The sequence below is a fragment of the Strix aluco genome, chromosome 3, assembly GCF_031877795.1.
Source record: "Strix aluco isolate bStrAlu1 chromosome 3, bStrAlu1.hap1, whole genome shotgun sequence".
NCBI lineage: Eukaryota > Metazoa > Chordata > Aves > Strigiformes > Strigidae > Strix > Strix aluco.
The window spans coordinates 40,367,221-40,383,618 of record NC_133933.1 but is presented as its reverse complement, the minus strand read 5'-3'; the positions used below and the strand labels follow the sequence as shown (position 1 = coordinate 40,383,618).

The following is a 16,398-nucleotide window of genomic DNA, read 5'->3' as shown; positions in this document are numbered from 1 at the left end:
GACAGACACACGGATCCTCGCTACAAATGAGCTGGCCCAGCTGCTCCTGGCACCACGGTGTTACTGATTTGTTATTAATTTGAGCTGAGTTTAATGCTTTTGGATGATTTGGATTTAAGTAAGGAATGATATAGAGTAACTATATAACCAGTTATATACTGCTACAAAGTTCTTCTTTTAAAGTCGCAGGCTGAGGCCATGTAGACTAGTGATAATCATTCACTAGATTTCTATACAAAGAATAAGACTTGTAATGAGGTACCATTGTTAGACTGTCCGGTAAGGACGATTTATTGCCCTGTAGACCAGGTACTGTAAAAGTTACATTGTGAAAGGGCCTCGAAGCATGTTAAAGTTGCAGCGTGAGCCAAAAATCCTTGGGTCAAGGGCATTGGAGAGTCTTTCTTTTAGATCAGTAGTCCGTGGTGGTCGCAAAAGCAGCCCCCCGACTCATTTCAGGACTCAAGTGTGCATGACTGGAAAGAGGTGGGAATAAGAAAATGAATTATGGGAGTTAACATGCTTATGTATGAGAACTTGATTAATATGTATTACTGTATCCTATATAATCAGCGTGTTACACAAGTTAGGTGTGTGTTGTTGGTGACACGACTCCCCTACGCACCTGGCCGTTAATAAAGGAGTGTCTGCTTATCTACATCAAATTGGTGTCGATAAGTTCTTTTATCCTGTTTTGGTGACAGCAGGAACACGAGGCCGACCCTGCTACGAGGCCCTGCCCCAACGGTGGCCCGGCCCGGCACGGCACGGCCGGACTCTCCCCGAGGGCTGGGTGCCCCAGCCAGCCCCTGCCGCTCCCCCACGTGGATCTCACGGAGGGTTCTCCTCACGGAGGGTTCTCCTCACGGAGGGTTCTCCTCACGGAGGGGTCTCCTCACGGAGGGGTCTCCTCACGGGAACGCCCAGGCAGACGCCACGGACATACGCGCGCCCTACGAGCTATTGCTTCGGGGTCAGCGCCCGCTCCCGCGGGCGAAGGCGAGCACCACGGCTCTGCCCACCACAGCTCTGTCCGCCCCGGCAAGGCGCGGGCCGGCGCGGGGCGTTCCCCCATCCCCGCCCCGTGCCCATTTCCCCTCCCGCCTCGCGCACGTGGAGCTCGTGCTGAGGCACGCGGCTAACGGCTGCGCGCGGCGCGCGCTCCCTCATCACACACCCCGCCCCCGCCCCGCCCCCAGCCACCGCGCACGCGCCGCCTCCCCCGCGCTGGCGGGAGCGCGCGCGCCGTCGGGCTGCTGCCGCGCCTGCGCGGCGCCGCATCCTCCCGGCGTGCCCGGCGCGCGTGTCATGGCGGCTCCCTGCGGCCGGTTCCTGCACATGGGCTGAGGGGGACGCCGGCGGCGCCCATCAGCGCAGGAGCCGCGAGCGAGGCGGCAGTGGTGGGGAGCAGAGCAGGGGCGGCGGCGGCGGGACCATGCTGGCCCTGGAGCGCTCCCTGCTGAGGGGTTTCCTCAGCGCGGCGGAGTCCCTGGAGTGGAAGCAGGGCGAAGTCGCGGCAGCAGGTGAGGGGAGGTCCCGACCCGGCGGGGGGAAGGTGCTCGGCCTCTGTGTGGGGCCGTTCCTGTGGGTATCCGGAACCGTTAACATCTCCGCTGGCCCCAGGCCGAGCCGAGGCCTCGGCTGGCGGCTCCCTCCACCCGCGCCCGTTCCCTCTCCCGCCCTTTCTGTCCCTAGCCGGGCTTCGGGGGGCTCCTGCCGGCGCCTCAGGGTGGGGGAGACCCATCGGGCTCCTCCGCCTGAAGGAGCGGAGCGGCGCCGCCGGTAGGGCAGGGCTGAGGCGAGAGGTGCGGCCGCCGCGCCGGGACTCTCCTCGGAGTTTCTCGGCCGCTACCTGCTGTTTCGACGGGGCTGCGGGTGAAGAGGCTGCGGCAGTCCCTGCCCGGCGGCCGGCAGACACCCCCCCCTCGCCCACTTCGTGTCGGCGCTCTGGAGGCTTTTCACCATGGTGCTTCCTTCGGCTGCCTTATGACCCACGAGTGAAAGGCTACCTGTCTGGTTGAATTTGGCAGTGATATGAAACTCGCTCTTGTAGCAAAACAGGAGGAGGAAAAGTCTGGCATGAACTACCTGTTCTATATTTTATTAGTTATTTACTCATAGGGAACAATGGAAAGCAGTCTCTTGAGGGGACTTCATTAGGTTGTTACTGACCCAGCTTTCCTGCAGAGGAATGCAGCAGCTTCTAAAATGTGACATTTGTCATTAAAAGGCACTTCCATATTTCAGACAGGCTAGAAATACAGTTGTGCTTAAGTCATGGGCCATGCTGTTTAAAACATTTAGAGGTTGTAGCATATTGAAACACTCATTTATCCTTACCCAAGCATTTACTGAATTTTGGAAAAGAACTGTGCATACCTACTCAGCTCTATTTCCTTACTTCTTACTAAAACTTAATTATTGTACTGTCCAGGAATGTGAGGTGGTATGATTGACATCTGTCAGATCTGTCTTCTCACTGAACATTGTGTGTGCTGTTTGTGGTGTGAGTGTTTTTTGGTGGGGTTTTTTTAGTTTTAGTTTGGTTTTTTTTAAGTAGTGTGCTGCTATAAGATGTGGGGAAGACTGTTGTTGAAGAAAGGTGTCTTCCAGTAGAGAGAGAAAATCATGGGGTTTGTGATGATTTTTAGTCATCACTTACATGGGCCCTTCCTGTTGATAATCCTGAAACAAAACTTAAAGGCTGTGACCTTGAATTTGTATGGTGTCTTATAAAAAGCTACACACAGAATCAAAAGCAGATTTTATGTGCTTGCAGTTACGTTACAGTATTACTGGAGAAAGAAAACCTCAATATTCTTCATTGGTGTCCTCGCAGCCAGTAGTTATTCTACTAACTACAGCATCGCCTGCCTGGGCAACTATAATCCAACATAAACAAGTTGTCATTTGGTGAAAGAAAGTGTCCCCAAAGCATAGATTGGAGAAGATTTCTCGTTATTTCTGTTCTCTGCAGCAGGGCTGCAGAACCATTATTACTCTTTTGCACTTGCCCTTCCAGGTACAGCTTGAAGTGGTTTTTAAATCATATAGTACAAATGTTCTCTTACATCATTCAGTTGATCATTGTTGTTAAGAACAAAAGTAAATTGTGGTCAACCACCTGGTCTGGAGAGATTAGAATGAATGTCTATCACCCATTCCTGCCAAGTCATCTGTCACTACTACTGAAGTTGGTTCTGCGCTTGGTTTTCCTGTATGTCTGAAACTTAGAAGATTTGTTTTAGCTGGATGAGCTTGGGCTTGGTATTTGGTTCGCTTCCTTGCACAGCTGCTGCTTGTGTGGATCTATACCTGTGGTAGTGTTAAATTGGCTAGCTCGGGTACTAATATTAGTGTAGCTATGGTAACACTGAGTGCACAGGAGCTGCAGTCCCCAACTGGAATCACAGATTAATATTAAGGTACCTATCCTATGCAGACCTCTGCATTTCCTCAGCTGCACCATTACAAGCATCTGCATCAGCTAGTTTAAAACTAGTTAATACATTTACATGAGTTGTAGCCACAGCTGCAGCGTAGGCAGATGCTGATTTTGCTCAATAATAGAAGGTTTTAACATGTTGAAGTTGTTCTAACAGCTGCTGTATTGATTGCACTTTAGCATAGCTGAAAAAAAAGGGAAGATACCTTCTGTGAACAAAGTTGTACCTTGGGTCAAGAACTTGATGTGTTTGAAGCTTCTTAGGAATTGAACCTATAGCATTTCATGCCTTCTGTTTGTCTTGAAAGGCTTCAGCGGCGAAACATTCATGGATCTAAATCCACCTTAGTAGTTACTCCTAAGAATCTGACTCCATATGCAGACTTCTCATTGAGATGGTAAACTTAGCATGGGAAAATAATTCTTTTATAAAGATAAAATCATATTGTCCATTCTTTGTGAATGTTCTAAGCATTTAAAGGAAGGACTGAGTACTTTCTGCAGTTTTACATGAGAATTTGTTCACTGAATTCTGCAAATGTTGAACCTTTTTTATTTGTTGCATTTCCCCTAAAAAAGTTCTCTAGTCTATGAAATTGTCTTATCTATAGGATTTTACTGTAACACACCCATATATGTTTTGGAAGAAGAAAACCCTCTTGTGATAATTTGTCTTCAGTAACTGTAGTGTACATGTTTGAAAGGCCATCCATTATTTCCCCTGAAATTTCAGTGCAGATTTTTGTTTTACATTCATCTGCCAGTTTGTATTTCACTGTAACATTAATACAAGTTCTGTAAAATTTATTTTGAATAGTGATGCCTGCTACTGCTGTTCTTTAGTTTCAATGCAATCACACTTTTTCTGCAATGTAAATGAAAACTGATTCCTTGAAAGGTGAATGGTATATGTTTTGCTTTGAATAGGTCTTGTAATACAAAGTTATTTCAAAGTCGACACTGATTTCTGTTTTCTTTTTTTTTTTTTTTTTTTTCCCCAGAAAGTGGATCCTTATTGCAGTCGATTTTTGATGGGAAATACGAGGCAATATTTTCAAATTCAGCCATCCAGAATGTTTTCAGTGCATCTTCTGCGATAGAGGAGAACATTGACAGTTACTTGGAGAAACAGATTCTGTCATACCTGGACTGTTCTGCAGAGGCTGATAATGTGGAAAGGTGGAAATTATTATTTATTATATGGAAGATTAATAGAGTCCATGTTTGATTTTTACAAAAGACACTTTTAAAAATTTTATAGTATGTGACATGGGACGTCCAAAATTCTTGTTCCAACAGAAAACATATTTCTCGGGTTGCTCCCCTCATTCCCTTGGGACATGTATTCATTATCATTGTTTCTTTCACTGGATAGTGTTGTGATGTGAGGGTTTGTTGAAAACACCAGCTTTATTTACAGTGATTACCTCTGAAGCTACTGGTGTAAAGAAGCCAACAAATGTAAATTGATGTTCCTGTGTATCATCAAACAATTTATTAATAGTTTTCTCTCTGAAATGTTGCATTACATTTATGTGACTACTTGAAGTACCATACAATGATACTGTCTGAGAAATGCCTGTATTTCTGATTCATAGTAAGGTTGTTCTGCTCTTCTTAATGTAAAATGAATAAGATATTACTCATGGATGCTATTAATCAATTAATTATTTTCTTTACAAGACTTTCTGATAGATTCGGTCAAATTTTGCTGTGTATGTTAATTCTTGCTGTTAGAGTCTGACTAGTGTTTACAGTTTACTACATAAATAACGAACAGACTGAAATCTGTTGTGTGAGGGATAGTAGAAGCAGAAAAGTACATATATATGTGTGTGTGTATGTGTATATATTTGTTTATTTTAAAAGGTGAGAGTGGGAAAAAGTTTTGCCAAAAGAATAACAAAAGGTTAGGTAAAAACAAAGTAAGAGGAAGGTCATGTATTGCCAGTAAGTGTGGTTGAGTATAAATGCCTGTGTTTTGGTATGACAGACATAAAAACGAGGTTTTGCTAAAATACCAGAGAGAAACAAGTAGTTGGCACCTCTAAAATACTGAGCTGAGATTTGTCAGAGACCATAGTGTATCAAAAGCTTATCTTCTGATGTGGTACACAATATAATATGCTCCTGTTTTCTGAGTTAGAATGTTCAGAGGTTGTTCCCGTGCATTTTGTCTCTAGGTGTTTTTTTTCTTTTTTTCTTTCTTCATTGTGCTGTTGCTGTTAAATATTTAGATGGTTTAGATGGTACCATAGTCTAGAGAAATTTTTAAATATTGCTAGATTCTGTCATCTTACAATAGTTTATTCTGAATAATGCAGCAACGAAAGAAAGATCAGTCAGGGCTTGAAACAGACCCAATCCTGATCTTAATCATTGCTTGAAATATGTGTTGCTGCCTTTGTCAAACATTCATCTTCTTAAAGATACTCCTAATCTATATCATGCACCCAGTAATACTTTATACATATCCTGTCATGGTGATGTTGTCTTCTCCTGCTTCCCCTGTGAGGTTTTTTTAGCCTATATGCCATGTACAGGACTCAATGACAGCTGTCCTACTGCAGACAGCAATTTGTTCTTCAGGTGCTCATACTCCAGCTCTTTGGTCTTTGAGGCTTTTCTTGTTCCCTCTGCAACTCTAGGCAGAGGATATGGAGACAGATGTACAATATTTAGCCTTTCAGAAGCAGACAGAGGTTTTCTGCCCGAAATTACAGCCTGGAGTTTTATTCAAAATGAAGGCATATAGTCCTCAGAATATATCAGTGTCTGCCAGAAACCTTTTTTTTTTTGTAGCAGACAAGTGATATTTTTCAAGCTCCATTAGTGATAATATAAGAAGCTTTGAATTATATTAGTGCTGAATGAAGTAAGTTGTGACTTTCTTTTGATAGAAAAACTTCTACTGAAAGACAGATTGTTTCCTATTTTAGGTAGGCACTGCTTACACCCCTTAAATCTGTACCATGTTTGTTTGTCTCGAATGACTTTCTAGGTTAAAATGTTTCACATAGTTATTTTCCCTACCTGCAGGCCCTGTGCCCTGCGACTGCCTTATGGAAGGAATTCATGCAACTTTTGCACTCAGACCTTCCATTGCCTATGATGAAAATGTTTTTGTCTAGTTTTTTTTTTTTTAATGGGTAAAATGACATTTTCTTTTTCTGCTGAGTGATACAGAGGAAGTGCAGCAAACTTGTAGGTTCTAGCTCAGAAAATTCAGGAAGACACTGGTTTTCTTGTGACTTTTAGTAGATGGGATAAGTTCAAGCATACGCTTTTTTTTTTTTCCCCTGAACTGAAAGTTGTAATTCTGGAGATTAAAAAAACTCAATGGGAGTTGAATTCAATCGGAAACAGAAAGTTGGATAATGTTAAACTTATTCTTTTAGCACAATATAAACGCAGTACGAAATACGGTTTTATAATAGTGTTAAAAGAATTCTTTAAGGAGTTCTTTTTCTGAAGCTAAAATTGAGCAGCTTGAGGGCAAAACAGCTCAAAATTTGGATCTAGATTGTAATTTCTTTGGACATAGACTGTAACATTTTCCACTTTCAAATCCATGGTTCTGTAAGAAAAATATTTAACAGTATTTTAAGATTTGCTGCAACTTTTTCTATCATTTTAACTGCTTCCCTCCTTCCCCTGCCCAAGACATTTTTTCACTATGGCACTTTTAACCTTTATGGCTTAAAAATGAAGTCTCAAAACATTCCTTACAATAAACTTATTAAATAGGAGATTTTTAAAATTTTTTTTCTTCCTACTATTGCTACTTACTTCAATAGTTAACAGTTATTTTCTACAGATAATATAGCTTCATGGCTATATTTTAAATCAATAAATTGTAGAGGATGAAGCAATAGTATATGTGCTAACCATGTAGAGGGGGAATGCCTTTTCATTTTTTCCTGAGCTCCATGTGAAGGAGGTGCATTCATTGTCTGACATAGAGTTTGATTCTAAAGACTGGAAGGAAATAGTGTGGAGAACACAACAAAAAGATAGAATAATTTTGGAGAGCTTGTTTCAAAAAAAAAAACCAACTTGAAGGTCTCTTATTATGTTCAATTCCAAAACCTAAAGGAGCAAGGAAATGAGCACTAACACTTGTTTTTATTGACCGTGTATTTACTACTTTTACCTTATTCAACATATAAATGAATACCAAACTTTCCAGAACAAATCTATACGTAAAGCTTGTTATGATTTCCCAACTGGAGCACTGCATGGTATTTCTGGTATTTCTCCTGGGGCATCTGATGATTGGTTAACTAGTGTGCTATATATATTGAAAAAGAAAAAGATGTTCTTGCTGTTTCTCCAGCTTGCTTTGATGTATATGAATTTTTAAAACTACTCAGTGTCTAATCTTGCTTTGACTTCTTTTCTGTAATTTTTGGCTTCACTAAAAAGAAAAAAAACACTCCCAAAACCTCTAACCTAATCGTGTCTTAAGCATAGCCTGGCTATTGAGTATTTTCTCATTCTTATATTTTGCTTGTAAATTCTAGCATTATATGCAAATCCATCATTTTTTCAAATACAAATGGTCTATGGTTTTTATTTTGAATTTGAGCAAGATTAGGTATAGCACTAAGAATATCACAGTGAAGTGTGTATAAGCATCTGATTTACATCAGGGATCACCATCCTACTGGACTTGGTGTAAGCAGTGCTTAAAAAAAAGGCAGCAAACATTCTCCATTCACATAGAGAAAGAAAGAAAAAGATGGATGGATAAACACATATGTCTAGGGAAATATAAGAAATAAATTAAACTATGTAGATCACTGTAGTAAGTGGGACACTTGCAGCAGTCCCTCTGTTGCTTTTCGGGCAGTACAGAAGAGCAGTTTTCAAGCAGCCTTTGGGACGGGGCAGGTCTGCATTCTAAGTGTGAAGGACAGTCAGGGAGACAGTGAATTTTTTTCTTGGGGAAAAAAAGGGGAATAGACAGAGTAGGCTAACATTTGGAGGGATCAGAGCCTGGAATTGATTTTCTGATACAGAATGAGTGATAGAAAGACTGGAAGTTGGTCATGGATCTGAAAATGTGGGGAAAAAAAAATCAATTGGTGATGACAAATTAGCCAGTGGAAGGACAGTATCCCAGCCAAAGTGATAGAATTGGTTATCAGTTGTTTCAGAGGCCTTCTGCATGGATATAACTGTGCCAAGACTTCAAGCAAGTTTGCCTGTCAGATAGATAGGTGTCAGTAATGTTAAAATAAATAAATAAATAAAAATTAGTAGAAATAATAATGTAAATGATAAAATAATGAAGTGCATCTGTCAAATCACAGTGCAGAGATGGTTGATTATTCTGTATGTTATCTTTCAGAAGCTTTGAAGCATAATTTGTCATGGGACAATAATTAGTAAAGATGTCTGTGTGGTTGTTTTGTGTGTAATGGTAATAATTTAGTGTACAGTAATTGTTAGTGCTTTGTGTTCTTGAGTTATTTGGAAATTTAATGGTAATTTTAGATATGTATTCAAATAATACTTGCTGGTAGGTTACTGGCTGAGCAATGACAGCTAGTAAATGTTACCTTGTCTTGTTCGACAAGAACTCTTTGTACCAGTCCTTGTTCTCTTAACTCTCCTGAAGGCTCTGTTGGTTTTTTTTTTCAATCAAGCATTCCCCACCCCTGCTTTCTCATTGTTTTACATCTTTTGTCACATTCTTGCCCACCAGCCACTTGTTTGTGTGTGGCTTTTCTATTTGACTTTGTATTTTTAGGGGTTGTATAACACTTTATCCTTTTGTTTCCATTTGGAGGACTCTTGTGTCTTTAAGTCACTGAGAAAAAAAGTAAAAGACTAGGTTTTTCCAATTCAGTCATGCTCCTTAACATACCACTTTTATATCAAACCAGCTCAATTAAAATGTTAACTTTTTGTAGGCAGGAGGCATGTTATATATGTGACAGCACCCTTGTTGGCACATGACTGGTTATAACACAATAAGGTTCTAAGTCATTAAGAAAACATAAACAAACCAAAAGTTTGTGTAAATCTCCTAAAAGTCTATACCTGTTAAATGGACCATTAGATTCTGAGGGATTGTGCTGTGCCTTCTGCAGACCGCATAAGATTATTTGTTACTGTAGGTCCATAAAGAAATAATATCATCGTGATGTTAGATGGGATCAGTCTTGTAAATAAGGAAAATTTTACCGTACTTGGTTTCAGGAATGAAACAGTCTCATAATTCCGTCTTTAAATAAAATATTATGATTTAAATTAAAAATCATGATTGAATGAGAGAACATCTGATGCCAAAGTATCTGAACCAACTTGGAGGTGATAGTTTTGAACTTTTTTTATGTTCATTTCATTTTTTTATTAAGAAAATATAACAACGTGCAGTAGGCAAGTATGGGATAATTTGAATCCTATGCTGATCTCCCGGTCTCTGATAGTTATATACAGCCTTAAATTTCCAAACATTTGAACTAACTGCTTCCAAAATGTTTGTCATTAATTACAACCATTATAAACAAACATATTTCTAAACCTTTTAGTTCCCCATGTGCATTCTTGAATACTACATTCACTGTATTTTCCTAACGAGTGATATTTTTTTTTAAGGCTGAGGATTTTGAATTAGTATGAGAGTTAATCAGATCTTGTAACCTTAATTAAAAATGTAATACATTGCTAATTGCATTTCTTATCTATATTACAGGCAGAGGCTGATGTTTCTACTTGGTGTGGGCAGTTTGCAGCTCTTCGTTCAAAGCAATTGGACTGGGCCTCCTGTTCAATTAAAGCTTCAGGACTTTTTGCCACCTGCATTGTTACAAAAATTCAGTGAGGTATACTTGGATTTTAATCAGCTGTCCTTTTATCGTCACTGCTTTTTGCAAATAGCCATAACACATAGATGTGTCAGAGAAGGCTTCTGTGAGGCGCAGTGCTAGAATGAATTGCCTTGATTGTTGATCCTAGTGGCTTCTATTGCAAGCATCTTCAGTTATATCAGATTTCTGAGCATCCAAAAAGTAGTTACTCTGTTTCTCTGCTTAAGAGATTTCCTGCTGGAGATGATGTTTTTGTATGGAAAAGATATGTTTATTACATGGGAGCATTTACTCGAAGGGCATTTGCAGTCAATAAACTTCTTATTTATTTTGGCATGTGTTCTTAGCTGGATTAAAGATAGATATTTATAAATGGCTTAGAAATTTTTTCTCCTTAGGGTAAGGTAGAAGCTGCATATCTTGCAAATAGCAGAATATCTGGCAGATACTAAGAGAACAGTAGATTTGGATGCTCAGTATCCTGTTAGGCTCATGGATGATGCCAAGTGAATTGTAGTAGTATTAGTACGAAAATGCTAACTCAAATAGAGCTTTTGGAAGAGGGTGGGAATGTAGGAGATGAAAGTGAGAGCTGTCAATTTTATTTACTTTGGCATCTTTTAATGTAAAAAACTAATTAACACCATAACTTATTTTCCGTGAGATGCATATATTGTTTCTCATGGCAGTACCATACTCCATCTTGTGACTCTCCTGCACCTGTGGTTCAGCACAGTTTCCTGAGCATTAATTTTTCTCTTGGAATTAAAGCTGTGGTAAAATACTGATTACTGCAGCATGTCAGGGAAGAACATATGACTAGTCTCTGCTAATGCATGAGTCTGAATTTAGAGTATCACTGTGAATAAGGTAGGACCATGAGCAATGCAAATGCTGTGAACTGTGGAATGAAGGGGAGTTTGAGTATATGAAAAGTTTGACATAGAACCATCGGATCTATGGCATTATTGTGGCATGTTTTTGCAAGAATTCCGTAATTCATAAAGTCCTGCCCTAGGCTTGTTTGCAAGGTTGTATTTCTAAATAACTAAATCACGTAAATCTCTCCCCCTTTTTTTAAAATAGGTGTTCATCAGTTTGGTTTATCTTTTAGAGCTGACATGGTGTATATGTAGACATTTTTTGCTCAGTTTTTGATACTAGAAATTCAAATCTCATTTTGTGATGACTAAATAAGTAACAGTGGAAACAGCGGAAACCATGTGTACTAAACCTTCTAGGGTGCAGAATGAATTAGCAGAAATTTTAAAGTATGCTATTTCTCAGGGAAGAGGAGTTCAATTTGCCTTTATAATAAAAAAATAAGAAATGCAAACTCATTTCTTCCATTCTCCTTATAATTTGTTTATAATCTTTAAGATTATAGTATTAAAATATTCTTATAATCTGTGAGTTCGGTTTACAGAAGAACTCCAATATTCTATGTTAGTATATATGTGCAGGCTGCAGTCTAACACAGAGGCTGCAGCCCAAGATAATAGTCACAGAATTGCCGTCATTGACAGAGTTCAGACCTGTAAAATGCAATGTTCATAATTTCTATTAATCATCCCATTTATTGTCTGTCTTAATGGAAGAATGAGATACTAACTGCCTGTTGAATAAGGGAATACATGTATCCTGTTTCTGTTATGTCTCTGCTGTGGCTGTGAATGTAATGCATTGAAAGCTGTTTGCTTATGCAGAGGTGGTATTTCAGAAACTAAATTGGCAAGAGATTATAAAGGAAAACAGACTCGAGAATGCTTGATTTCTAATGCATACTGCATCAGACTTTGATATTGCTGCAAGGTTTAGCTATTTTTGCATTCAGGCAGAAGTAGGTACCTTTATTTATATTACTGCTATCTATATCTTCTTCTGAAATGTTAGTGGGTTTTTTTTTCCAGGAGCACTAAACATGTGCTAAAATGTAATATCCGGTTCTCTTCGTTATTAAACATCTTAATTCAAAAGCTTTTGTATGTTTTGAATTATCTTTATGTACTTACTTTTCTTTCCAAGGATTCTTAGCTTATAAACACTCTGTAAAAATGAACATCTTGATAAACTGACATTTTTGTGCTTCTGTTAATCCATCTTTCTGCCTAGCACACACAGATATTTAGAAAAAGTGGGTTAAAAATATAACTAACTTTCTCCATCTGTTGTAATCTTCCATATTCTGTCATCAAGACTGATACAATCCCTTTTTAAATAGACCTTCCATTTTTCAGGTTTTCAGACAAAAAAGATCTTTTCCCATGCCAAGGTTAAAAAATAATGTCTTCATGATTCTTTTAGCCTGCTCTAAGTATCATAGAATCATTCAGGTTGGAAAAGACCCTTGGGATCATCAAGTCCAACCATCAGCCCTACTCTACAAAGTTCTCCCCTACACCATATCCCCCAACAGCTCATCTAAATGACCCTTAAACACATCCAGGGATGGTGACTCCACCACCTCCCTGAGCAGCCTATTCCACTGTCTGACCACTCTTTCTGTGAAAAATTTTTTCCTAATGTCCAGCCTGAACCTCCCCTGTTGGAGTTTAAAGCCGTTCCCCCTTGTTCTGTCACTGATTACCTGTGAGAAGAGACCAGCACCAACCTCTCTACAATGTCCTTTCAGGTAGCTGTAGAGAGTGATGAGGTCTTCCCTTAGCCTTCTCTTCCTCAAACTGAACAGTCCCAGCTCCTCATAGGATCTGTTCTCCAGGCCCTTCACCAGCTTCATCGCCCTCCTCTGCACTCGCTCCAGCACCTCGGTATCTCTCTTGTTTTGAGGTGCCCAAAACTGGACACAATACTCCAGGTGTGGCCTCACCAGTGCAGAGTACAGGGGGACTATCACCTCCCTACTTCTGCTGGTCACACTATTTCTAATACAAGCCAGGATGCCGTTGGCTTTCTTGGCCACCTGGGCACACTGCTGGCTCATGTCCAGCTGTTTGTCAGTTAGAACCCCCAGATCCTTCTCTTCCAGACAGCTCTCCAGCCACACCTCCCCAAGCCTGTAGCGATGCATGGGGTTGTTGTGGCCCAAGTGCAGGACCTGGCACGTGGCCTTGCTGAAGCTCATCCTGTTAATGTTGGCCCAGCGGTCCAATCTATCCAAGTCTCTCTGTAGTGCCTCCCTATCCTCATGCAGATCAACACTCCCGCTTAACTTGGTGTCATCTGCAAATTTACTGATGATACACTCTATGTCCTTATCAAGATCATCAATAAAGATGTTGAACAGAAATGGTCCCAACGCCAAGCCCTGAGGAACAGCACTTGTGACCGGCCGCCAGCTGGATTTAGCTCCATTGACCGCCACTCTCTGGGACCGTCCATCCAGCCAGTGCTTGACCCAGCAGACCGTTCGCTCATCCAGGCCATGGGCAGCCAGTTTTTCTATGGGAATCCTATGGGGAACTGTGTCGAATGCTTTTCAAAAATCCAGGTAGACAATATCCACAGCTTTTCCCTTGTCCAATAGTTGGATCATTTTGTCAAAGAAGGAGATCAGGTTTGTCAGGCAGGACCTGCCTTTCATTAACCCATGCTGACTAGGCCTGATCCCCTGGTTGATCTGCTCGAGGGTAGGGAGGCTCTGCAGAGGGATTTGGACAGGCTGGAGCGATGGCCTAAGGCCAACTGTATGAGCTTCAATAAGGCCAAATGCCGGGTGCTGCACTTGGGCCACAACAACCCCCAGCAGAGCTACAGGCTTGGGGAGGAGTGGCTGGAGAGCTGCCAGTCAGAGAGGGACCTGGGGGTGTTGATTGACAGCCGGCTGAATATGAGCCAGCAGTGTGCCCAGGTGGCCAAGAAGGCCGATGGCATCCTGGCTTGCATCAGAAATAGCATGGCCAGCAGGGACAGGGAAGTGATCTTACCCCTGTACTCGGCACTGGTGAGGCCGCACCTCGATGACTGTGTTCAGTTTTGGGCCCCTCATTACAAAAAGGACATTGAATTACTCGAGCATGTCCAGAGAAGGGCAACAAAGCTGGTGAAGGGCCTGGAGCACATGTCGTACGAGGAGCGGCTGAAGGAACTGGGGTTGTTTAGTCTGGAGAAGAGGGGGCTGAGGGGAGACCTCATCGCCCTCTACAACTACCTGAAAGGAGGTTGCAGAGAGCTGGGGATGAGTCTCTTTAACCAAGTAATGAACTATAAGACAAGAGGGAATGACCTCAAGTTGCACCAGGGAAGGTTTAGACTGGATATTAGGAAGCATTTCTTTACAGAACAGGTTGCTAGGCGTTGGAATGGGCTGCCCAGGGAGGTGGTGGAGTCCCCATCCCTGGAGGTGTTTAAGAGTTGGGTTGACATAGCACTGAGGGACATGGTGTAGTTGGGATCTGTCAGTGCTAGGTTAACGGTTGGACTAAATGATCTTCAAGGTCCTTTCCAACCTAGATGATTCTGTGATTCTGTGGTTGTCCATTATATGACTTTTAATGGCACTCGAGTAATATCATTAACTTTCAGCCTTACAATGTCTCATTTATTTCAGGAATATTTTCAAAACTGTTATTCTTATTTTCAGAACACTTTATTGGATTAGTCTTGATGTTACATTTTCAGGCTATATAACTGCTGCCAGTTGTATCCTTTGAAAGTTTCACCTCAAGATCAGTGGCATAGTTTCATTTCTGCTCCCAGACAACTTCTGAATGCATCATCAATTTCTTATGAGTGCATTAAGACTGCATGAGACTGTAATTAATTTCAGTGGAGAACAAATAAAATAGCCTCTCTTAGATAAGTTGCTGGTAGGGGCCTCTTGGATGTCTTCCATGAACAATATCCATGAGTATGTGTACATTATTTCCCATACCCCAAATTGATTCCAGCCTTCTTTGTAAATTATGGTTATGTTCATGTACTCTGTTAGGATTTCTTTTTATGTCCTGCAGAACTGGCTTGTGCTTTTCTCTTTTGAGTCCACACATAAAAGAAATTCAGTAATTTCTAAACAGAAAACCAGCTAACCTTTTAGTTATTAGGTGTCTTTCAGTTTTCAAAAATAACTTTGAGGCTTTACCATACCAGTTAATAGTCTGACTGATACTACCTTGAGTTTTTTAATACGTGGATTGTGTTAAAGGAAGATTTAAGAAGTAATGGATTTCAGTTAAAATGGATTAACAGTTCTGGCTTTGAACTTGCTGGGATTAGACTATAACATTTTTAATGAGCTAAATGCTTATAATAAGTGGGATATAGTAATAGTCTCCTTGTGTCTTACAAAACTGTCACTGTCTCTTTGCATGTAAGGGAATAAAAGGTACAGAACTGTTGAAGTTTGAGCATACTTACTCTGCCTTAAGTTTTGGAGTTTCTGTGTGTTAGCTCATACAATTGAGTTTAGTATTTTCAGTAGATGAACTGAAAACTGTGTAGTAGGACTAATTACGACCACCGATGACTATAAGAATGTTGTGAGGACAAGCTGCTTTAATTGTTTGTTGTCTGATTTCATACTCACAAGTAGGATATATTTGGTAACAGTCAGAAGCTCCATCTGGAAGAGGATCCCAATGTGTTAATTGATAATACATGTTAATAACTGGTAGGAATCCTCCAGATACATATATCAATAGCTCCTGCTGGCCTTTTTGTAACTTCCAGGTTGATTCCAAATAATGAGTTTTGGAATGCATTTGGATAATTCTTTTTCCTTATACTTGTATTATTGCTTCTTTTATGCGTTATTTGATCCTTTTGCTGGAAGAGACTGAAATATTACCACACTTTTGTTGATATCGATAGCCATGTTCATGATTCATATGAAAAACACCAATGTACTATGTAGTACTACTATCTCAAATCCATTACGATTCCTTAGTTTTGTTAATTCAAGGAATTCCTTGTTGAGAATTCCTTCTTCCAGACCCAGATGCTCAGCTTCCATTAGCATAAACTAGCCATAAAGAAGAAAGAGTTGAATTTTAGGCTGACTGATGTGCTGTTTGAATACCAGTGACCAGCAAGATACATGCTTTGAAGATTTTGCAAATTTCTCCCTCTTGTGGGGAATATAAGGATGGATGATAAAGGCTAAATGTGGAGGCAGCCTTATAAGCAGAGATAATCTGCCCAAGTAGCCTACAGTCTTGCCCTACATTCCCTTGCTATGAA

General features: G+C 40.7%; 1 protein-coding gene across 1 annotated transcript in view; it reads left to right on the top strand.

Moving 5' to 3' along the window:
* The first annotated feature begins 1,290 nt into the window (after positions 1–1,290).
* The window catches only part of TTC27 (tetratricopeptide repeat domain 27), a 138,055-nt gene continuing 122,947 nt past the window's right edge, over positions 1,291–16,398 (top strand). Inside the window, exons 1-3 of the mRNA XM_074818246.1 lie at positions 1,291–1,523; positions 4,447–4,624; positions 10,149–10,278. Of these exons, the coding sequence (XP_074674347.1) occupies positions 1,436–1,523; positions 4,447–4,624; positions 10,149–10,278 (396 nt within the window). The 5' untranslated portion in view covers positions 1,291–1,435. The remainder of the gene's footprint in view (positions 1,524–4,446; positions 4,625–10,148; positions 10,279–16,398) is intronic.